Here is a 24,203-nt window from a genome sequence, read left to right as displayed (position 1 = left end):
AAGAAAGGTTTCCGGAACAAAGGAAATCAAAGCTTCAACCAAGGGGAGATGGACCATTTCAAGTGCTTGAAAGAATCAATGACAATGCTTACAAAGTTGAGCTGCCCGGTGAGTATAATGTTAGTTCCACCTTCAATGTCTCTAATTTATCTCTTTTTGATGCAGATGGAGAATCCGATTTGAGGACAAATCCTTCTCAAGAGGGAGAGAATGATGAGGACATGACCAAGAGCAAGGGCAAGGATCCACTTGAAGGACTTGGAGAACCTATGACAAGGGCTAGAGCAAGGAAAGCCAAGGAAGCTCTTCAACAAGTGTTGTCCATACTATTTGAATACAAGCCCAAGTTTCAAGGAGAAAAGTCCACGGTTGTGAGTTGTATCATGGCCCAAATGGAGGAGGACTAAATGACACCACTTTGTTTCAATTTTAGAGTGTTTAGTTTGTCCAAATAATGGCCCAATCCTTGTAAAGTTGGCTGACCAAAAATATGTTTTGGATTAATCAACTAAAAGGGCTTTAGTTAGGTTTAGTTCAAGTTGTAATAAGGGCCCAATTGGCAACCTAGGCATCAGCCTTTTGGGAGACCAAATGGTGGCTGACTTGTTGGCTGTTGGGGGTGACTTTTGGTTGCCCCAATTTCAGTTACACTCAGCTATTAAGTTTTTTTTAATTCCCTAGATTAATGGCATTAAGTTATTTTAATTCTAGGATAGTGGGTCATTACTAAAATCTGCTGTAAAGCTTCTATATAAGCTGAACCATTTTATCAATAAACACAAGTTGAGTTTTATTCAGAAAATTAGAGTTTATCTCTTTTATCTTAGTGAGAGTGATTCTCCTAAATTCTTGAGTAATTCAAGAACACCCTGGCTGTATCAAAGGACTTTCACAACCTTTGTGTGTTGCCCTCGCTGGAAAGAGTGGTTCTTTCCTTCCTTTCATCTTCACCATTGTTCTTTCAAACCACAATTCCAGAAAATCCACCTCTGCCAAGAATTATCTCGTGGTCATAACTCCCATTTTACGCACTCAAATTAAGTGGTTCTTGAGCCTAAATTGACTTTCAAAACGAGACCTTTCACCTCGTTTTGGAATCACCTCATTTGGAGCCCTGTAGCTTCAGTTATTGTCATTTCTATATTTCTGTCCAGCCACCACTTAACCTACATTTTACCATCTCATTCATCCATTTTATGCTAAGAACCACCTTATTAAGACCCACGAAATTAACCACCTTATTTTCCATCCTTTCCTTAATCAATTTCCGCATTTTCCATCAAGGTTTAATCCTAGACGATCCTAAGTCAGCCCTTGTGCCATGAGGGTTCATATCATTTGGTAATCAGAGCTCCGGTTCTAGGATCAACACTTCCTTTGCTGGAAATAGTGGGTAACATCCTTCGTTATTCTCTTTGCCATTTATATTACCTTCTTATTCATATATTTTTTTTTAGGCTGAACCATTGCAAAAGTTAAGCCTTTTGATCTCTGTTATATAAAAAAAAAAAAAGAAGCAGAATTTCGTATAAGCAAAATTAAAAAAAAAAAAAATTGGGCTGAATGGTTCATGCTTGAAGAACTTTTTAAAAAAAAAAATCTCTTTAAGGTAATATATTGGTTGCATGAAGGATTGTTACTTGAATTCCTAAATTCTGAATTTTATTTCCTTCATTTGTGCCTAAAAACATTGTTAGCCTTTTTCTTGGTTAACCTTTTCCTTGTCTCTCTAGCCTTACCTTACACATATTGGTGAATTGTTCTTTGTTGTGGCCATAATCTCTTGAATTGCCTAAGAACTCAAGGGGAATTAGAGTGGTAAAAGGCAAGAGTGTTTCATTAGAGAAAAGCCATAATTGTGTGATACACTTGAGTGGGTGAGGTATTCAAACAGCAACTATAATTGTCTTGTTACGTTTGATTTGTTTGTTTTAGATGTCAGGTACTAATCCTAATGATGGAGTGGGGCTTTCGCAATTCCAAATGCAAGCTTTGATGCAACATTTGGAGAGGTTAATGAAACGAGATGATGCGCTCCATGAGAGGTTGGATCAAATGGAGAATAGAGATCATAATGAAGAAGAAAGGAGGAGAAGAGGGAATGATGGTGTTCCTAGACAAAACCGAATTGATGGTATTAAACTCAACATTCCTCCATTTAAAGGAAAGAATGATCCGGAGGCCTACTTGGAGTGGGAGATGAAAATAGAGCATGTTTTCTCATGCAACAACTATGAGGAGGACCAGAAGGTGAAGCTTGCCGCCACGGAGTTTTCCAACTATTCTCTTGTGTGGTGGAACAAGCTACAAAAGGAGAGAGTAAGAAATGAAGAGCCAATGGTTGATACATGGACGGAGATGAAAAAGATCATGAGGAAGCAGTATGTGCCGGCTAGTTACTCAAGGGACTTGAAATTCAAGCTCCAAAAACTAACGCAAGGCAACAAGGGGGTTGAGGAGTATTTCAAGGAAATGGATGTGCTCATGATTCAAGCAAATATTGAAGAAGATGAGGAGGTAACTATGGCTTGATTTCTTAATGGTTTGACTAATGATATCCGTGATATTGTTGAGCTGCAGGAGTTTGTTGAAATGGATGATTTGCTTCACAAAGCAATCCAAGTGGAGCAACAATTAAAAAGGAAGGGAGTGGATAAGAGAAGTTTTACCAACTTTGGTTCTTCTAGTTGGAAAGACAAAGGTAAGAAAGATAGGGCTGCTACTTCTAGTAGTTCCACACCTATCCCATCAAAAACTCGCTCAAAGTCCCAAGAGGAACCCTCTAAATGGAGTAGAGATGTGAAGTGTTTCAATCCTAGACGATCCTAAGTCAGTCCTTGTGCCATGAGGGTTCATATCACCAACCCAGTGATGAGGACACAACAAAGGGCAAGGACCATGAAGCACTTGAAGGGCCCAAGACCAGAGGCAGACTTAAACAGGCCCAACAAGTCATAGAGACAAGGTTGGTCATTTGTATAGCTGCCATTGATGATGATTGAAGGCCCAAGTGGAGAAAGATGAAGGCCCAGAGGCAGAGGCACTACCAAGACTATTAATTGATGCTGAAGGCCCAAACTAATTTGAAGGCCCAAGTTAAATATGTTTTTAGTTATAATTTTTAGTTATTGTAATTTTGGCCCAAACTGTTTAGAAGGCCCATGTCTATTTTTATCTTTTTGTTCAGATACACTATAAGTATTGGTTTTTGTTTTTCAATAAAGGAACTTTTGGCATTTTCATAAAATTTGGTGAGAGTTTCTCTCTGGGTTCCTTGTTGAACCAATCTCAGACTTATGAAGGTAATTCTTGTGGCGTCTACTCTGACTTATCTTCCTTCACTGGAAGTGGCGCCATCCAAAACTCCGTAGCCTGTATCAAACGATCCGCTCCTAGTCAGGTTCACATCATCTGGTATCAGAGCTTCGGTTCTTGATACAGGTTCTATCCTATCCTATTATTTTTCGTTGTAATTTGTCCAGGTTCGTGTTTTGTCCTTGTTCTGTTATTGATTTTCTTGTTTGCGTCTTGTTGCATTCTTGTTTGTGTCTTTGTTTCGTTCTTGTTCTTGTTCTTGTCACGTTTTTTCGTTCTTGTTCTTGTTCTTGTCACGTTTTTTATTCTTGTTCTTGTTTCTTGTTTCTTGTTCTTGTTTTTGTTTCTTGTGTCTTTCAAACTTTATGTCCAAAAAAAAAATCTGTTTGAGTTCTGTTTGTGGCTGTCGTATTGTATTCTGTCTTCTGTTCATAACTTTAGTTTCAGCCTATTCGAATTCTGTTTGGGTAAAAATTGCCGAATTGCTAAATTGTCAAATTTGCCTAATGATGATTGCCTATTGAACGAATTCTAATTGCTGGACGTCTGAAAAAAAAAAGAGAAACAGAAAATAGTTGCAAAAAAAAAGAAAGAAAGAAAGACAAAAAAAAAACAGAAAACAGTTGCAAAAAAAAAAGTTTGGAAGAGATTTGAGTGTTTGATCTTTGAACACGAAATTGAGGCATTTAGAGGTGTTTTATTTGGAAAGAAAATCGTGGATCAACTCCACTTATCTAGATTCTCCTCTGAATTTTGAGCATTTTAATATATAGTGGGCCTCAAACGGACAACCGTAGCAAAAGTTATGAGCATTTGAAGTTTACTTGTCATATCTGTTATCTTATCTGTTATCCTACCTAATATCTTATTTGTTATCATATCTGTTATCCAAATTAAAGCTAATCTGTTATCCAAATCCAATCTAATATATTATAAAAATCCAATCTAATATATTATCCAAATCAAATCTAGTCTTTTATCCAAATCAAATCCAATCTCTTATCCAAATCAAGTCCAAATTGTTATCCCAAATCAAATCTGTCTGTGATCATTATATTGTCTTTCCTTTTATTTTATATTATCTTGTGTGTCTAATTTGGTCCATCCAGGAACTTAAGAGGGAACACGAGTGGTAAAAGGCAAGAGGGAATACATTACACAAAAGCCTATTGAGAGCATCAAACACGAGCGTACTACCATCTAAGAGTTAAACACATGAGTAAAGTGTGGTGAGGTCCTGAAACCTTAATAATTTTTATTGCAAACTTTTATTTTTCTCTGTTGAATTATGGCTGGAGCAGGTGGTGGTGGTGATGAGTATCATCAATTGGACGGAGCTCAGCGTCTGTTGCTGGACGCGATGAATGCACAAATGCAACGTTTGCTAGACCGTAACAATGAGGTCTTTGGACAACTAGAATTTTTGGAGAACCAAGCCAATCAGAATGCTAGACGAAATATAGATGGGAACAGAGGTAACAATGGCGGTAATGACGGACCGAGGCAGAACCGGGTTGAGGAAGTAAAGCTCATTGTTCCTCCCTTCAAAGGCAGAAGTGATCCAAATGCCTACCTGGACTGGGAAATGAAGATTGAGCATGTATTTGCCTACAATGACTACACTGAAGAGCAGAAAGTCAAGCTAACAGCAGCTGAATTCTCCGACTATGTCCTTGTTTGGTGGCATAAATACCAGGGAGAAATGCTAAGAGAGGAACGACGAGAGGTAGATACATGGACTGAGATGAAAAGGGTGATGAGAAAAAGGTATGTGCCCACTAGCTATAACAGAACCATGCGACAGAAACTCCAAGGGCTGTCCCAAGGGAATTTAACTGTGGAAGAATATTATAAAAAGATGGAAATGGCATTAGTGAAGGCCAACATCGAAGAGGAATCTAAAGACACAATGGCTCGTTTCCTGAATGGTCTAAACCCTAAAATCAGAGATGTTGAATTACAGGAGTATGTGGCGTTGGATGACTTGTTACATAGGGCACTCCGGGTTGAACAGCAGCAACAACAACAACAACGCCTTATCCCACTAGGTGGGGTCGGCTACATGGATCAACTTCCGCCATAATGTTCTATCAAGTACCATACTTTTATCCAAATCATTAAGTTCGAGATCTTTCTTGATAACCTCTCTTATAGCAAATTAAAAGTGCAACAAGGAGGAACTCACCCAATACTTACAACCCGAACTGGGCCAACAGATCCAAGAAGAAGGGAGGTAATTCGTTCCGCCCTGCAGCCACATCCCCGCATGGAAAGTCAGCAGTGTCCAGTGTAGGTGTAAGCAAACATAACACCTCCACTTCCTCATCCAATATTGGAACCAGAAACATAAAATGCTTCAAGTGCTTAGACAGAGGACGTATTGCTTCTGAATGTCCAACCAGGAGGACCATGATCATGAAGGCTGATGGAGAAATCACTAGTGAGTCTGAAATCAGTGAAGAAGAAGTGAAAGAATAGTATGAGGAGGAAGCTATGCAGGGTGATATGCTGATGGTGAGAAGGTTGTTGGGAAATCAGATGCAGCTACTGGATGACAATCAAAGAGAAAACATTTTCCACACCAGGTGTGTAATTAATGGTAAGCTATGCTCCTTAATTGTTGATGGAGGAAGTTGTACCAATGTTACAAGTTCCAGATTAGTGACCAAACTGAATTTGGAAACTAAGCCTCATACTAGACCATACAAACTTCAGTGGCTTAGTGAAGATGAAGAGGTAAAAGTGACTCAACAGGTTGAGGTGTGTCTCACCATTGGGAGATATAATGATAGGGTGTTGTGTGATGTGGTCCCAATGGAAGCGACCCATGTGCTGTTAGGAAGACCGTGGCAATATGATACCAAGGCAGTGCATGATGGCTTCACCAACAAAATCTCTTTCAAGCAAGATGACAAGAAAATTATTCTCAAACCGTTATCCCCTAGAGAGGTTTGTGAGGATCAGATAAAAATGAGAGAAAAGAAAGAGTGAGACACTTGAGAGAAAAAAGAGTGAGACACTTGAGAAGGAAAAGAGAGGAAAGAAAAAGAGTGAAACACAGAGGGAAAAGAGAGAAAACAAAAAGAGTGAAACACTTGAGGGCAAACAGCTTTGTTTAGCAACAAAAAGGAAGGTAAGGAGGGTGCTTTGTGCGAGACAACCCCTCTATTTATTGTTTTCTCAACGTCAGATGTTGCATGCTAACCCAATTGATGAATTTAAATTGCCTTCTGGTATTCAGTCTCTTCTGCAGGATTTTGATGATGTGTTTCCAGCAAGTGTACCGGATGATTTGCCACCATTAAGGGGAATTGAGCATCACATTGATCTCATTCCAGGAGCGTCCTTGTCCAATCGGCCAGCTTATAGGAGCAACCAACAAGAAACTAAGGAGATCGAAAGGCAAGGGTCTGAACTCCTGTGCAAAGGTTGGGTGAGAGATAGTATGAGTCCGTGTGCTGTACCTGTCATTCTAGTACCCAAGAAGGACGGCTCATGGAGGATGTGTTCTGATTGTAGAGCCATAAACAACATCACCATCAAGTATAGGCATCCAATCCCCAGGTTAGATGATCTTCTTGATGAACTGTATGGTGCATGTGTGTTTTCTAAAATTGATTTGAAAAGTGGCTATAATCAGATTAGAATCAGGGAGGGAGATGAATGGAAAACTGTCTTTAAAACAAAATATGGTTTGTATGGGTGGATGGTTATGCCATTTGGTTTGACTAATACACCTAGTACTTTCATGAGATTGATGAACCATGTTTTAAGGGAATTTATTGGGAAATTTGTGGTGGTGTACTTTGATGATATTCTTATCTATAGCACCAGTCTTGATTTGCATGTTGAACATTTGCAATCTGTTTTAAGTGCGCTTAGGAAAGAAAAATTGTATGCCAACCTAGAAAAGTGCTCCTTTTGTACTGATCATGTGGTGTTTCTGGGTTTTGTTGTTAGTGTTGATAGAGTATGGGTGGATGTGGAAAAGGTTAAGGCCATCTAAGAATGGCCAACACCTAAGACCGTGAGTGAGGTGAGAGGATTTCATGGTTTAGCAAGTTTCTATAGGAGATTTGTTAAGGATTTTAGTACATTGGATGCACCTCTAACTGAAGTTGTTAAGAAGAATGTGGGTTTCAAATAGGGTAAGAAACAAGAAGAGGCCTTTGCTGCCCTCAAACATAGGTTAACTAATGCACCCATTCTTGTTATGCCTAATTTTGCAAAATCATTTGAAATTGAGTGTGATGCGTCAAATGTGAGTATTGGGGCTGTTTTGTTGCAAGAGGGACATCCGATAGCTTATTTTAGTGAAAAGTTAGGAGCCGCTGCCCTTAACTATTCAACTTATAATAAGGAATTGTATGCTTTGGTTAGAGCTTTACAAACTTGGCAGCATTACTTATTACCCAAAGAGTTTGTCATCCATAGTGATCACGAGTCCTTAAAATACTTAAAAGGCCAAGGAAAGCTTAATAAGAGGCATGCTAAGTGGGTAGAGTTTTTAGAGCAATTTCCATATGTCATCAAACATAAAATGGGGAAAGGGAATGTAGTGGCTGATGCGCTGTCTAGGAGACATGCTTTACTTGCTATGCTTGAAACTAAATTGTTTGGTCTCGGGTCTTTGAAAGACATGTATGTGCATGATGTGGACTTTGCTGAAATTTTTGCAGCATGTGAAAAGTTTTCTGAAAATGGTTACTATAGGCATAATGGATTCTTGTTTAAAGCAAATAAATTGTGTGTGCCTAAGTGTTCCATTAGAGAGTTGTTTGTCAGTGAATCACATGAGGGGGGTTGATGGGACACTTTGGGATTCAAAAGACCCTGGAAATTCTGCAAGAGCATTCCTTTTGGCCTCATATGAGGCTTGAAGTGCATAAGTTTTGTGGTCATTGCATTGTGTGCAAACATGCTAAATCTAAGGTTAAACCTCATGGATTGTATACTCCTTTGCCTGTTCCTGAATATCCTTGGACTGACATATCTATGGACTTTGTTTTGGGGCTGCCCAAAACCAAGAATGGAAAGGATTCTGTGTTTGTTGTTGTTGACAGGTTTTCTAAGATGGCACACTTCATCCCTTGCAAGAAAGTGGATGACGCTTGTCATGTGACTGATTTGTTTTTCAAAGAAATAGTGCGACTTCATGGATTACCGAGGAGCATTGTCAGTGATAGGGATGCAAAATTCCTTAGTCACTTTTGGAGGACCTTGTGGGGTAAGATTGGTACAAAATTGTTGTTTTCTACTATTTGTCACCCACAAACTGATGGTCAAACTGAGGTAGTCAATAGGACTTTAGGCACACTGCTTAGGACTATTTTAAAGAAAAATCTTAAATCTTGGGAAGCATGTTTGCCTCATGTTGAGTTTGCTTATAATCAGGCTGTCCATAGTACAACTAATTGTTCACCATTTGAGATAGTATATGGATTTAATCCTTTGACTCCTCTTGATTTGTTGTTTATGCCTAACATTGCTATGTTTAAGCATAAGGACGCACAGGCTAAAGCTGAGTATGTGAAGAAGCTGCATGAGCAAGTGAAGGCTCAAATTGAAAAGAAAAATGCGAGCTATGCAAGGCAAGCCAACAAAAGCAAAAAGAAAGTTGTGCTTGAACTAGGTGATTGGGTTTGGGTACACCTGAGGAAGGAGAGGTTCCCAAAACACAGAAAGTCCAAGCTTCAACCTAGAGGAGACGGACCATTCCAAGTGTTGGAGAAGATCAACAACAATGCCTACAAGATTGACTTGCCTAGTGAGTATAATGTAAGTGTGACTTTCAATGTGTCTGATCTATCTCTTTTTGATGCAGATGGAGGAGCCTTGGATTTGAGGACAAATACTTTTCAAGAAGGAGGGAGTGATGAGGACCTAAAGACAAGGACCATGAAGCATTTGAAGGGCCCATCACCAGAGGCAGACTTAAACAGGCCCATCACCAGAGGCAGACTTAAACAGGCCCAACACAGTGATGAAGACACAACAAAGGGCAAGGACCATGAAGCACTTAAAGGGCCCATGACCAGAGACAGACTTAAACAGGTCCAACACGTCATAGAGACAAGGCTGGTCATTTGTATAGCTGTCATTGATGATGATTGAAGGCCCAAGTGGAGAAAGATGAAGGCCCAGAGACAGAGGCACTACCAAGACTATTAATTGCTGCTGAAGGCCCAAGTTAAATATGTTTTTAGTTATAATTTTCAGTTATTGTAATTTTGGCCCAAACTGTTTAGAAGGCTCATGTCTATTTTTATTTTTTTGTTCAGATACCCTATAAGTATTAGTTTTTGTTTTTCAATAAAGGAACTTTTGACATTTTCATAAAATTTGGTGAGAGCTTCTCTTTGGGTTCCTTGTTGAACCAATCTCAGATTTATCAAGGTAATCCTTGTGGCGTCTACTCTGACTTATCTTCCTTCACTGGTATTGGCGTCATCCAAAACTCCGTAGCCTGTATCAAACGATCCGCTCCTAGTCAGGTTCACATCACTTTCTTCCTTCTATAATAAACCTGTAGAGGTTTATCATAGTTATAGTGCATCCCAAAATCATTCCCAACAGAGACATAGCCTTTATGAGCAGTGGAATAACCCAAGAAGGCACACTCTTGAGACCTCGACTGAATTTGTTTTTATTGTAAGACCTAAGAAGAGGAAGCAAGCACAGCCAAAGACTCTAAGAAACATTGTTGATTAAACACTTTAACATAAGGAGTATCAAACTTGAGAGATGCAGATGGCAACCTATTGATGAGATAGATACTAGTGAGAAAAGCATAATCCGAATAGGAAGAGGAAGAGATGCTTGAGCCAAAAGAGTGAGACCAAGTTCAACAATGTCTGTGTTTTCGTTCCACAACTCCATTTTGATGATGAGTATATGGACAAATGACTCTATGAGTAATAGTCAACTGTTGTAAAAAGGCAGCAAAGGGTCTGAATTCCCCTCCCCAATCTATTTGAACAGACTTAACAGGAAAATTAAATTATTTTTCTTCCATAACACGAAACTGTTGGAACATAGAGAGATTCGGATTTGCTTTTAAGTAGAAATATCCAGGTTGTTGAGAATCAAAATAGGATCAATTTCATATTCTGTCTTTATTAATTATAGGAACAATATCTCCTATAATTAATTAAATTAATTATAATTAATCTATATAAAGGAGCATCCGTTGTGTACTATGAGAAACGATTTCAGCCTATTATTTCTCTATATTTTCTCTCATTTTACATGGTATTAGAGCTAGGTTAAGACAATAAGGAAAAATCATCCCTCACCGAGGACCCACTGTCCCAGGTGAGCCTTTTTGCTCACTACCTTCTATCATTCTTTTTCCAATTTCTGGTGGACCTTTATACTCGCCGCACCTTTTCCAACGATTCTTCTTCAACCATCCCACATGCGCAGCTTTTCTAACACACTGTCTTCAGCCAAACAGCGTTTGTTTCAGGCGCGTGCAACCTTCTTTCCTTGCACGATTCTTATGTTGGGGTCGCCCCCCTCATTCTGCCACTATCCCTGCAGTTTCAGCTCCATTGGAGCTGGTTTGACAATACCTCCTTGTTTCTGGTGGGTAACAGCATATTTGGCTGCTGGTTCGACGACACTTTTTGATATGGTGGTTGCCCCTACCGGCTGCTCCTACCACTGGTGTTTCGTCCCTCTATTCATATCGGTCTATCGGTCACTGCCTTCTACTTGCCATTCATCATACAACGAAGAACTTCAGTCACCTATTCTGCTGCCTCCTTTTCCAGCGTGTTTTCCAGCCACCACCTTCAGCTTGCCGCTTATTTTCCAGCAAAGAACTTTCCCATCACCTATTTTGTCGTCCTTTTCCGGCATGTTTCTCGGTGACTTCTCTCGCTTCACTGGCTATTTATGACGATTTCATCTCTTCAATTTGAATAATTTTGGGTCTCAATGCTTCGTTGAAGCTTCCAAATCTTGGTTTTAAGAAGATCAGAACATGCTTTGGATTTTCTTAGGCTGATGGATATTCTAGCTCTCTCTTCCTAGCAATATTGCCCAATTTCACCAAGATCCCTACGTCGTCTTCAAAATATTGGTTTGAAGCTTCCAAATGATGGTTTTAAGAAAGTCGGAACTTACTTTTCTTAAGCTGACGAATATTCCAGCTTTTCTTAAGCCAGCAATCCATGATTCTGAAAGGTTTGGGACCCCAATCGGCACATTTAGATCTGAACAGTATCGGGCAATGATCAGAGAAATTCCTCTCCAATGTGTATTGAGATGTTCCAGGCCATTTGGTAAGCCATTCTGGGGATACCAAGAATCTATCCAGCTTGCTCCTAGTTGTTCCGTTTGATCTTACCCATGTGAACTTTCTACCGACCCATGGCGCTTCCTCAACCTCCATTTCTTCAATCCATTCATTGAATTCCCTAGAGCTGCTATCCTCCAATCCCCTCTGGCAAGCACCAAATCTCTCAGAAGGATTCCTGATGTTATTGAAAGCCCCCAATATGCACCATAATTCCCCAGGGCTTTGATTTTTCAGTTGCTTGATATTGTCCCATAGCACTCTTTTACTTTGAATATCACAAGGTAAGTAGATGCTGATAATATTCATTGTTTGTGCTTCCTGAATCCACTTCCCTGCCAACATTACAAAACCTGTCCCAATGACCTTCCTTTCCAACATGAATGTCTTTTCGCTCCATATGCACAGGATGCCACCTGCTGTGTTAGTTGATGGTTGTGCTTCCCACCTGACTTCAGAATCCCCCCAAAGAGCTTGACACATGGATCTCTCAATTACCTCCTTTTTTGTTTCCTGTATACATAACATGTCTATGTGTTGTTTGTTGACCATCCTTCTAATTGCTGGCTACTTTACTCCCCTCCCTAACCCTCTTACATTATATGTGATATATTCATTGGCACCTCCCCCTCCCTCCCAATCTCTCTGCCTCTTTGGAAGCTCTTTCTTCCATTTCTATTAGGTGTTGCACATAGTTCCTTTGCACATTCCCGCATGTAACTCCCAACTCTTTTTACCATCTGCCATAAATTTTCCGCCTCTTGAAATTATTGGTCTGATTTGCGCCCTGTTGCAGTGTTTGTTGTCATGAATTGTGTTGGCTGCCTTGCTCTTGGTCACTTGTCTGCATATTGGCATCTTCTTTGTTGTCTGAGTATGGTGAGGCTGCTTGCTGTTCCGTGGCTACGTTTGTGGGACTTTCTGGGCATATTTGGGCTGGTTGCTTTTTGCACCACCTTTTCCTGGAGTACACTCTGCAAGAATTAGTTGGATCTGCTTGGGTTCTCGAAAAACTGCCTTTCTACTGTGCTGTTAGTGCACTGGAGGTGTGGGTAGAAAAACCCAGCCCACTTATATCTCCCTCCCCCTGGTCACGTGCCTCTTTTGTGAGTAGCGTTATTTTCCCATCAGCTCCAACAGTCCCTTCTGCACCCAATTTTCCTTTTCCATGCTTATCCTCTCTCCTCCCGATAGGGGTTCGATTCCCCTTGGTCCCTGCTTCTCCTTTTTCGCGCATAACAGCTTCTCCCTGACCTGTGCTGCCAACTCTGTTCACTGCAGTTTCGATTTTGGTAGCGCTACTACTGTCACGCTAACCTTACCCTGGTCCGCCGCACCAACCCAACAGTCCATGCAATTATCCTTTGGTTCACGGTATGAGTTGTGTTCAATGGATAATAGCTCATTGGGTTCCGATTCTGCCCCGCCCTGGTTTCCCTCCTCTTCCATCAGAGAGGTTCGTCTTCCGGTTACTGCCGCCACCTCTGCCATCCCTCGCAGCTCCTTCGTCTCACCCCACCTTTGATCTTCGCCCTGCGACGCCGCCGACGTTACCCCCCACGGCAAACCCGGCTCACTTTCTTCTAAAAAAATCTCCTACGATGAGCCGTACTCCGCGTTGTGCCGGCAATGGCAAGTATTTGAGTAGCTGTCATTTTCCTCCGTTATGTGTACCGGGAACATCTGCCCTTGAATGTGTACATTGACAGTATGTTGTATTAGCAGCTTCCATGGTGTTTTGACTAGAATCCTCTCCCTATCCATCTTCCGAAGTTCCTCCACATCGTCATCAACATCCACCAAATCACTTATACCGGCCACAATCTTCTTCATTTGCTGCGAGTCCCATGCTATTATAGGTATTCCCCAACACTGCACCCATGTCAGTTTGTACCCAGGCCGCATCTGCGGATTCCATTTCTCCAAAGTATGAACCATCGAATCCCCTCGTTCGTTCTCATCCTCCATCAGTTGCCGGGCCTTTTCGTCTGTGAGGCCGAGAAGCAGGACCATGTCATCCCCTATATATTTCGGCGATGTGTTAGCTCCGAGATTCCATAGGATGTCCTCCTCAACTCTATCGAACAAAGCCAGGTTCTTTAATCTCCCCACCCATGCTTCGCTAAGCCATTTTTGCCTTGACAAAGGTATGTCAAGGTACACCAATGATCTCGAGCTATGACATGTGTAGTCAGAAGTTGTTGATGGTCTCGCCTAGTCTGCTGTTGGTTTTCTGTGCACGACGGCGTCCGCAAACGATCCTCACTTCAGTCCCGGGACCACTGGTTGCTTCATTGCCGGGTATGTACCTCTGTTCTCCTCTTCATATTGCCTAGCATATGCTCGACCCCATGTTGCTGGTTGTGGCATTCCAAGTCTAGCTCTTCCAAATTTTGGAATGTTGACATACAACTTTAGCCCACCCAAGACAATGTTGTCCAACTTCCTTTCTAGCTGGTGCACATCATCCACCCCCTTAAATCTTACGAATCCATACTTTCTTTTATGTTTTATTCTGTTTCCTTTATTATTCCTTCAATTAAGGAATAACTCTTTATGTAATATCTCTATATAAGCAGTAGTTTTACTGCTGATTAACAAGAGGGAAAAGTTTCATCATTACTTTCTACAAACATCTATGTGTTCCTTCACAGAAATTGGATCTACAATTGAGGTAAGTGACCCAACAATAGTTTGAATTGAAAAAGAAAATCAGAAACACTTTCACCTTCAAGAGTTTGTTGACGCAATTCAGTGCGAAGCTGTCTCGCCTTCGCTGTCATATGCGCATGAAAATAGTTGTGAACCTTATTCCATAGCTGCCATGAGCTAGAACAACCAATCAACTTCTTGAGCACAGGACTGGAAATCGTGGCTTGAAGCCACGAGAGAAGGAGCTGGTCCTGTAGCTCCCAATTGAGATATGCTTCAGAGATGCGACCTGCATTGTGATCTTCTAACGTCGCGAACTTCAACGGAATTTGAGGATTCAGAAGAAAATGATGCAAACGATGGCCACGAATCACTCAACCTGTTGACACCAGAGGAGATAGTTCTGAGAATAGAGTTTCTCAGAGATCAAGTGCAAAAATGTAACACTCGCTGACGAAGGAGCACGCGGTAGCACATTGCCTGATCGGAGTACTGCCAGTGTCACCACTCGAAGGAACTGTATTGACTGGAGGATCAGACATGGTGGCGTTGCGAGGAGGTGCTGGAGAAAAATTCTAGAAGAAGAAGAAGAAAGAAAAAATAACAAACCCTAGAGGATCGTAACCAAGCTCTATGATACCATAATAAAGTTTTTGAGAGAAAAGGGGAATCTGTTAATTCTGTGAAACAGAAAGCCAAATTATTACAGACAGAGTGAGCTCTATATATAGTCACTGAAATTCTAACTGCCTAACTAGAGTTCTAACAACCTAACTACACAATACAACATAGTTATAACTGAGTAACCTAGAGTCAGTCACTAACAATAACAGAAAAGAAAAAAGACTTATGGAGTAATACTACTACTCTCTAATATGCCATCACCTCAGCAATCCACTTCTTTGACAATACAACATTGACAAATCCAGGACCAGCTACAGAGCACGAATCTATCATTTCAGATGGAGGAAGATTGTTAATGATGGCCTACACATAAAAAAAAAGATACAGATGACAATTTAACAACAATGAACCAAACTCTCATTCCAAATCACTAATTACTATAGAGGAATAAAAAAAGAACACACAGGTGGTGAAAATGCCAAAAAAATGAATTGTCTGCAATCATACCTGTCCAATTGCCGGGGGACCCCTAAATCCTGTCTGCTTTCCTTTCATCCTAGACCATATACCCATTGCGTTATTACTGCATCAAGTGAATGTTGTTTGTTTCAGTTTGCATATATACATAACAACATTAGTTTCCAACAATGCAAAACTCAATTAAAACCTCAAAATTTCAAATACATGCAACAAGTAGAAGGGAAAAAAATTGAACTAACCATTGATAATCACCAAATTTTGCACCACCTTTAACAGCACAAGCATCAACTAATGGCACAACATGTGGCTCATCAGGCACAGTTTCCCTCAGAGACAAATCAAACAGTTGTGCCAGTTGCCTTTTGACACTGGCTCGGTTATCTATTTCCTATATCATTCCAAACAGAACACAACACAACACCATTTTATCACAAAGAAAACAATGAAATCAAATAAATTGGAATGATAACTTTAATGAACTTACAATTATAGCGGTGGAGGTGGATTGTGGCTTAGTGACTGAAGATTGCTGTGTTTTAGTCGCTGATAAAGCGAATCTATGAGATGCAACCTTTAGTAAATCTGTCTACATATTAACGTTCAAACAAAACTAGATCGTGTTAGTGAATTAAGTTTTTTTTCTATTTATTGGCCAATAAAGATTATATAAAATAAGAAGCCAATTGGGAACAAGTTGTGCCCAACTAGCGGAAGCATATGACAGAAAACAAGAATTGTCCAGGTATCCCCCAATGGTTACAATCAAGGTTTTAAATATCCATCGTGGTTGCGTTGCGATTTCATCACGTTGGTTGATATCACGGCAAATTACGGACAAATGCGGCGGATAGGTCCCAATTGCGGGGTTACGGACAGTTAAAAAAACCTTGATGTTGCAGCCAAAATCACAGTGGCGGACCGATATTTAAAATCTTGGTTACAATGTATTAATGCCTTATAATAAGCATAAATAAATAAAAAATAGCCATTTTGCCGGAAAGAACCCAATGGAAACATCATACCCAACAAACACGTCCTAGCATAAAACCCATGACTGCATTCAGCTCTTGCTTAAAACAAAAACATCAATTTTTCCATACACCAGACAACTCAATCAAAACCACGGGAAAATGACACACTGCCAGTTAGTGAATTTGAAGAAAACGAGAGAGTGGAAGGTTAACTGACCGGAACGAGAGGATGGTAGAGAGGGAGTGGATGGGAAGTGAGAGAATCGATTGAGGTTTAAGCATCCTAACCCTAACATTTCTTCTTTTCTTCTTGTTCTTCTTGTTCTTCTTCTTCTTCGTTTTTGAGGTTCCAACCTTCCCAAACACCATTGTCATGGTTTTATGTTTTACCCATGGAAGATAGCCGCCAGTGGGCCACCACCACTGAACGGGAACGGATCGTCTGCAATTTGAGAAAGCTAAACCGTTGGATAAAATGTGTGGCCGAGATCTGTTCACTTAAACTCACCGCTTTTCTTAAACCTGAGTTGCTTCTTATTGTCTCCTAAAGTCACCGTTTCATCAAAAAGAAGGTTTAAACCCTAATTTTTTGTAATTTCCAAATCACGACACCAGCATCTGCGGTGTCAACGACAACTACGCGATCGCGGCGGTTTGTCACCTTCACGTAAGGTTCCTCCCGCACTCGTCTTTCTCTCCTTCCATTCAAATGTGTTGATTTGATTCCGTGTTGGTGATTTCACAGCTTGAGGCACTTTGATTATTACTCTCGCTTTTTCGTGGGAACAGTGTGTTCGGCGTGTTCCTAATAATAATAATAATTAATTCACATTTTGTGTGAGTGCTCTTCGTGTGCATAGATAGAAAGAAGATGCAACTAGTCTATTTTTATTTTATTTTATTTTATTTTGTTGAATAGTCTAATTTTAATTTAATTGTTGTTGTTAATTGTGTTTTTGTAGGTTTATTTCGGAAATAGAGGCAAAAAATTTATTGGTAAGCATTGGAAATCATAGAATTTGGCATAATTGGAAGGATGCTGGTGTCAAATAAATCCTACTATACACATGCTTCTCTGTGATATGATATGGTTTCTTCAATTACCGTTTTGCTATGCTGTTTTAGGAATGGCGTGGTTTGTGTTGTGTGTATTGCTTTTGAAGTTATACATTTTTCCCTATTGAGTGAGCATTTTCATTTTGGACCCGAATGAATAATTGAATATCTCTCTTTTTTCAGCTCTAGGAAAAAGGTGCAGTTCTATTGGAGAATCCGTTCATATGTACAAGGCGAAATCTGAAATCAAGTATGCCATGAAAAGCTATGGAAATTTTATTTCAAGACTAACCCTAAGGCTATGTTTGGATTGCTAGAAGAGAACCGAGCGGAATGAATTAAAATTTAGTGGAACGGAATGAATTAAAAATACCATTTTATTGCTTGGGTAATTTATAAAAAGATAATATTTCATTCCATTTTTTGAAAAGAGAATGGAATAGAATAAGTTATAACTTTTCATTTCTTATATTATTTTTATTTTCTTTTTATGATGACTACTGAGTGATGTGTTTATGGACATTTAAAAATATTGTTTACTCAATTTAGTCACTGCAACAAAGACAATCCTATCATTCATACAAGAGTTAAAAAAAAAAATCATTGCAAAGATCGCTGTTTCGTGTATCTATGTGAGCATAAGGGATACCTACTCAATTTCAAAAGACCAAGCTATGTAGCAACCCCTCCATCACGTTCATAGATGAAAATTATAATAAATATATAATAACCATATATATGTACTCCTCCAAATTGTAATTCCAGAATAATAATAATAATAATAATAATAAATACCACCGAATTGTCATCAGTAGTATATATGTATGCCATTCCAAAAAAAAATAGCAAAGAAATCTCTTCACTACATTAGACAATATAATATTATATATTAATGCACCAATTACTATACATAAATTTAAAAAAAAAAAGTTGTACGTTACATAATGATAGCAGAAAGGAAAGAGACGCATTAAGAAATACACATGTTGATAAACCAAGCTGAAAAAACAAGAAGGAAAGAAGCATGTGTCTTACACAAGAGAAACAGGCAACAACGAAGAGGAAGAAGCCCCAACACAGAGAAATATAAACTTTCAGTTGTTTGCTGGGCACTATAGCTATATAAGCAATAATAAAAAAACAAAAAAAAAAAAACTATCCACGCAAGTAACACCAACAGTTATATAGAGAATATTTAATAAGGTCAAATTAGACGTTTTATAATTTTATTAATACAAATTTCATGTACTCCGATCTAGGGGAAAACAAAATGGGTTCAAGTAGTGGGATGACATCCATCATGTGTCATTTTCTCTCATCATCTCCCATATTCATTTTTTTAAAACCAAACAATGACAAATTTGTTCCTACCAGTTCCTTCCATCAATCCAAACATAGTTATTTTTTCTAGGAAGTGTTTAGTAAGTTGAGCTTTAGGCCCAGGAAATTATTATTTAATCTCTCTGTATCAAGTTATGTCTACTTGGGGTCAAAATATATGGATTGTTAATATACCTATAATTTATGGTGAAATAAATAAAGGAGGTATTTCAAGTTTTTCGTGATTGTTATTTTTTTTAGCAATATAAATATCCAAAGGGATAATCATGAATCTCAGTTTTTCATCTTGAACTTGAACAGACCATTTTAACAAAAAAATTGCACCATTTTTTTAAAATTTCCAAATGCATTTCATTTTATATTAGTTAATAATTTAATTTAATTACACTACATTTAAGTTTGTTAATTTATAATAATTATTTTAATGAGCTTTGATTAGGTTTACTGGCAGGAAAATTAAAGTTTATATTAATATGAGATGAGATTATTTTAATCTAATCTAAATTTGTTTAACGATGGATAAATGAGTACAGGTTGTTTCATTTTATGTTACACAAAGAGTGTTGTTGTTTATAGCGATTTTATTCCACTTAAATACGTGTGTCGTTAAAAAAAGAAACTAAGGTGAACTAAATGTTAACATTAGAAAAAATAAATATAAAAAAAACAAATATTGCTCATAATATTCTTAGAGAAATAAATTTATGCACTCACGGTATAAAAAGTTTTACACAGTCATCCAATCACAATTCATCATGTATGGTAAGTTTATTGACTTTTAAAATAATCATCTTAAACTAATTCAAATGATGATTTGTGATTGGATGACGGTGTAAAACTAGTTTATACCTTGAGTGCATTAATATTAAACTCATAATATTATCTTATTTAAAAAAGATTAATAAAATCTACTATATGTAATCTCTCCAAAAAAAAGTAAAAACATTAAAAAAGTAAAAAAAAAATCATAGAATATTGTATTTTGAAAGGATAAATTATTGTTTTGATCTTTTAATTTATTTTTAAAGTTTAATTTGGTCCTCTAATTATTAAATGGTTCAATTTGGTCCTTTAATTTTTAAAAATGGTTCAATTAGGTCATTATGTCCAAATTGAAGTTAAAAAACGGTCAATAACTAGTTTTTACATATTGGCAGTTTCAAAATTGCCACTAATGATTTTTAAAAGCAAAAGCACAAATTAGTTCTCTTAAATAATGAACAAATCATATAAAACCCTAACCTAATCCCAAATCAAATCTCAAATGTAAATCAAAATCCCAAATCAAATCTCAAATGGAAATCATAATCCAGATCCAAAAAACAAAAGGAAGAGAAGCAAGAACAGCAATCTAAAATCCTAACATTTGATCTCAACCACCTTTATGTTCTACTTTATTTCTCACCACTCTCATAATTTGTACTACAAAGTCCTCAATGGCTTGGAGAAGCTTCTTGTAGATTTGGTAGCCTCGTTCCAAGTCATGTGGTGTTGGCACACCACGTGGTGAAGGGTGTGCACGACTCAATCCTCGTGCAATCGTCAGAGAAGTTAAAGGAGGCGCAGAACACGATCCACCTCGCCATGGGGATTGTGTGGTGGTGACGATTGCGACGGACATGTAGGACTTCGACGTTGTGAAGCGCACAATGGACGATGTAGGCCCCATTGATGTGCTGCTTCTGAATCACAATGTGTTTGTGTTGCTTCTTCCTTAAGTCAATATCATGGAAACATTGGATCTTATCAAGGCCGCACGGGGGTTTCTGGGTTATGGGTTGGAGTTCTTAGTTCTTGTGTGTTCTGGTTTAAAGAACATGAAGAAAGGGATTAGGGATTTGGGTTCTGGGTTGGGGTTCTTAGTTTCTGGGTTTTGGGTTGGGTTTCTTGTTTTATAATAATTCACAACTCCTTTTTTAATTTAAAAATTGCAATAATAATAGTGATGGTTTTTAACTGCCATTTTATTTAATGTGACTTATTAGATTATCAAAAAGTGTAAGAGAGTGACACATGTACCTAGTGTTAACACTATTAACTTCAATTTAGATAAAAGGACCTAATTGAACCATTTAAAAAAATTAAATGACCAAATTAAACCATTTATGATCAAATTGAATATTAAAATAAATTAAAGGACCAAAATAGTAATTTAGCCTATTTTGAATGCTATTTTTGAAAATGACGATATTCCAATAATCAAACAATTTAAATAAGGACAAAGAAAGATCATGAGTGTAAATTACACTATGTTTTCTTTTCTTATCATTAAATGCAATGTTTTCTAAACAATAACTAAATTATAATATTCTCATTTAATTTTAAAGGAGTGCTTATACCATCTTATAAATAAAATATGGTATAGTTAAATGTTTGATTTAATATTCTTGGCTATATTAGACATAGAAACTCAAATAAAAGAATAAAGTAGAAGAATTTTTTTAATTTTAAATACCTTGAAACACCATTTGTAAAATTATAAACAAAATTTTTATATTTAAGTAATATTTTTTTACCTAAAAGCCTAGTAGTAGTACACCAAAAAATTATTCATACCTTAAAAACTTAATTGGGATGGTAACAACTTGTATCATACTTCATTCAAACGCTTACTTCAATGAACTCAATTTTGAGTCAACGTGGTACGTGAGTGAGAACTCAATACAAAAACAGTTTCTCATGTTATAGATCAAGAGGTACTCATAAAAAAAGATCATGAGCATTGTTCTAGAAAAAGGTTTTCTCATAGTGGAGGCAACCCCGTCCAAAGCACTTAAGTGAAGTGTAATGTCTAACCTGCCTCTCTAGGTCAGAATGAGGGTTATTTATCATGGTTTGCTATGTGTATCACCTTGACGTTCATGGATTGAGGCATTAATGCATATCAAAATGTTACACCATATCCCAAGAATCACGGAGCATGATTTGTGTGTGGCAGATAATTGTGATTGGATGCAAATCACTCAACATTAATTGAATTAGGCAAAGGGTCATTTTGATGGGGGGGATCAAAAATACGATCCAATCCAGAGGGTACACAATCCCCTAGCCACAAGCACTAGGTGCTTAGAGGGTAAGTGTGTAGGGTTCCACTAATCAAACTTGATTACAACAAGTATTTTCTTCTGCCACTTATGACTTACAAGTATTCTTAAGGCCACTATCGGTACAACTATTAGATTCCCCCTAAATCTAAGAACACCCACGTATTATTTAGTCACTAAGTCACTCCTGACTTTCATAAACAAAAGTTTGGTTTAGAATCAGAGATTCTTTTCAACACTCAAAGATTGCATTTACAATAAAGTTCTCAATTTCGCAACAATGCTTTGTAATACAAAGAATGGACTCTCTAAAGCTCAATGTTTCTTTCTAAAGATGTAGTAATTTTCTTTTTTTTTTTCTTGATGCTCGACTTTTTCACTTTTTTGTACTTATTCATCAATTTTCTTCGAGTCCTTTATGTCCACTTTATATTGAGGCTCCTAGTTGTGTAAAGGATCTTCATCGTTGAACAATATGACTGTTGTTGATCTCAATTCAACACTCCAAGATTGCATTTACAATGGAGTTCTTAATCTCGCAACAAAGCTTTGTAAAATACAAAGAATGGACTCTTTAAAGTTCAATGTTTCTTTCTAAAGATGTAGTTTTTCTTTCTTTTCTTGATGCTCAACTTTTTCACTTTTCTGTACTTGTTCATCAATTTTCTTCGAGTCCTTTATGTTCACTTTATATTGAGGCTCGTAGTTGTGTATGTTAGACAAAAAAAATTTAACATGTGATGTTACAAAATACAAAATGAAACACATGTCATTAACAAAATGCGAAAAAAACAAAAATCAAAATATACCTCCAGCCATTGCCATGAAAGAGTTGTCTTGTTTTGGTTCTTCCAAGCTCTCACTCTCTCTGTAGATGGTGTATTAGACGAAATTAGAAGAAGTGAGCTCAGGGATCAAATACATGTGCTATATATAGGCATTTTACCATCAAAAATGTATTTAGTAACCATTATCACTCATTAGTAGTCATTACCATCCATTAGTAGTCATTCAATATTTGACTTCTCAATTCCAAAATTGATGGAGCATTTTATTTTCCAAAACGTACAAACCAAAATATTACATTCTCCCACTTGGTCCAAATGTTTTGACTCATTGATTAAAATAAATCAATGCTCAATCTTCTTAAGAAATGAATATATGAATCATAGTGATATTCCTCTTATAACGAGTAATATCATCCATGCATTACAATATGCTCGATTTCCCAAGTAGTATACTCAAAGTGGTAATAAAACTTAATGAATAAACCCAATGTTTATTCTTGGTCCGAAACATAATTTTTCTCACATAAATCAATGTGCACCTGAATATGAGAAAATATCACAATATAAAAGTTTCAACTCTAACTTGTATGTATACAATCATAGCGATGATCAACTCAGTGCTTATATGCTCAATGACCACTTTCTTGTCTTTTACTCTTTCTCTAATGGCTAAGTACTTAATGTTGATGTGTTTACTTCGACTTTCACGTTTTTTATTTTTAGCCATAAAGATTGCAGGTGAATTATCGTAGAAAATTCTCAAAGGCCTTGAAATAGTATCAACTATCTTCAGCCCAGAAATGAAACTCTTAAACCATACACCATGTGATGTAGCCTCAAAACAAGAGACAAACTCAGCTTTCCTGGTAGAAATAACAATCAAAGTCTGCTTAACACTCCTCCACAAAATAGTTCAGCCATCATGAAAATGTACCCAGATGTTGATTCGCGAGAGTCAACACAGCTAGCAAAGTCTGAGTCTAAATAACCAATCACATCTAGATTGTTTGTCTGTCTATACATAAGCATATAATCTTTGGTCTCCTGGAAGTACCTCATCACTTTCTTTGCAGCTCTCCAGTAGTCAATACTTGGATTACTCTGATATCTTCCTAACATTCCAACTACAAAAGCAATGCCAAGCCTTGTGCATACTTGAGCATACATGAGGCTTCCAACAACTTAAGCATAAGGAATGATTTACCTCATCACTTTTCTAAGCAATACCTCATCACTTTTCTAAGACATATTGGTCTGCTTACCCTTAATGCAGTCCACACAAGTCTTAAATTTAGCAAAATCTAGAGTATTCAGTACCGCATCTTTTACTAACCTTTTAATCCTCTCAATGGAGATATGTCCTGATCTCCGGTGCCATAACATAGAGGAATTCTCATTAATATTACACCTTTTAATGCTAGTTTGAACATGCATTGAACTATAAGTGACATAATTTTGTAAACCAAGAAGATAAATACCATTAGACAAGATATCATTCCCAACACATTCAGAATTATAAAATAACTCAACGGATGTGTCTTTAAAATTAAAGGAATATCCAAAAGGTACGAGTCGAGAAACAGAAATCAAGTTTCAAGAAAAACTCGGTACATAAAAGGTCCTTTTTAAT

At 37.7% G+C, this 24,203-nt stretch overlaps 1 protein-coding gene and 1 long non-coding RNA gene across 3 annotated transcripts in view; one reads left to right on the top strand and one right to left on the bottom strand.

Moving 5' to 3' along the window:
• LOC114369233 (arginine--tRNA ligase, cytoplasmic-like) overlaps positions 1–16,692 on the bottom strand; it is a 38,624-nt gene extending 21,932 nt beyond the window's left edge. Inside the window, exons 1-5 of the mRNA XM_028326426.1 lie at positions 16,562–16,692; positions 15,858–15,955; positions 15,613–15,761; positions 15,401–15,476; positions 15,155–15,256 (exon numbers count right to left, since the gene is read on the bottom strand). Coding sequence (XP_028182227.1) covers positions 15,155–15,256; positions 15,401–15,476; positions 15,613–15,761; positions 15,858–15,955; positions 16,562–16,640 — 504 coding nt within the window. The 5' untranslated portion in view covers positions 16,641–16,692. The remainder of the gene's footprint in view (positions 1–15,154; positions 15,257–15,400; positions 15,477–15,612; positions 15,762–15,857; positions 15,956–16,561) is intronic.
• A 206-nt stretch (positions 16,693–16,898) lies between these two features.
• Positions 16,899–17,979, top strand: LOC114369235. Of its 2 annotated transcripts, none has more exons than XR_003657561.1 (3): positions 16,899–17,011; positions 17,307–17,340; positions 17,584–17,979. It is a non-coding gene; the product is annotated as an uncharacterized LOC114369235 (long non-coding RNA). The 2 variants fall into 2 exon arrangements; XR_003657562.1 differs by having other exon boundaries at positions 16,903–17,016.
• The last annotated feature ends 6,224 nt before the right edge of the window (positions 17,980–24,203 follow it).

The sequence above is a fragment of the Glycine soja genome, chromosome 10, assembly GCF_004193775.1.
Source record: "Glycine soja cultivar W05 chromosome 10, ASM419377v2, whole genome shotgun sequence".
Taxonomy (NCBI): Eukaryota; Viridiplantae; Streptophyta; class Magnoliopsida; order Fabales; family Fabaceae; genus Glycine; species Glycine soja.
Note: the sequence above shows the minus strand (reverse complement) of the source record. Positions and strands in the feature narration are given on the sequence as shown.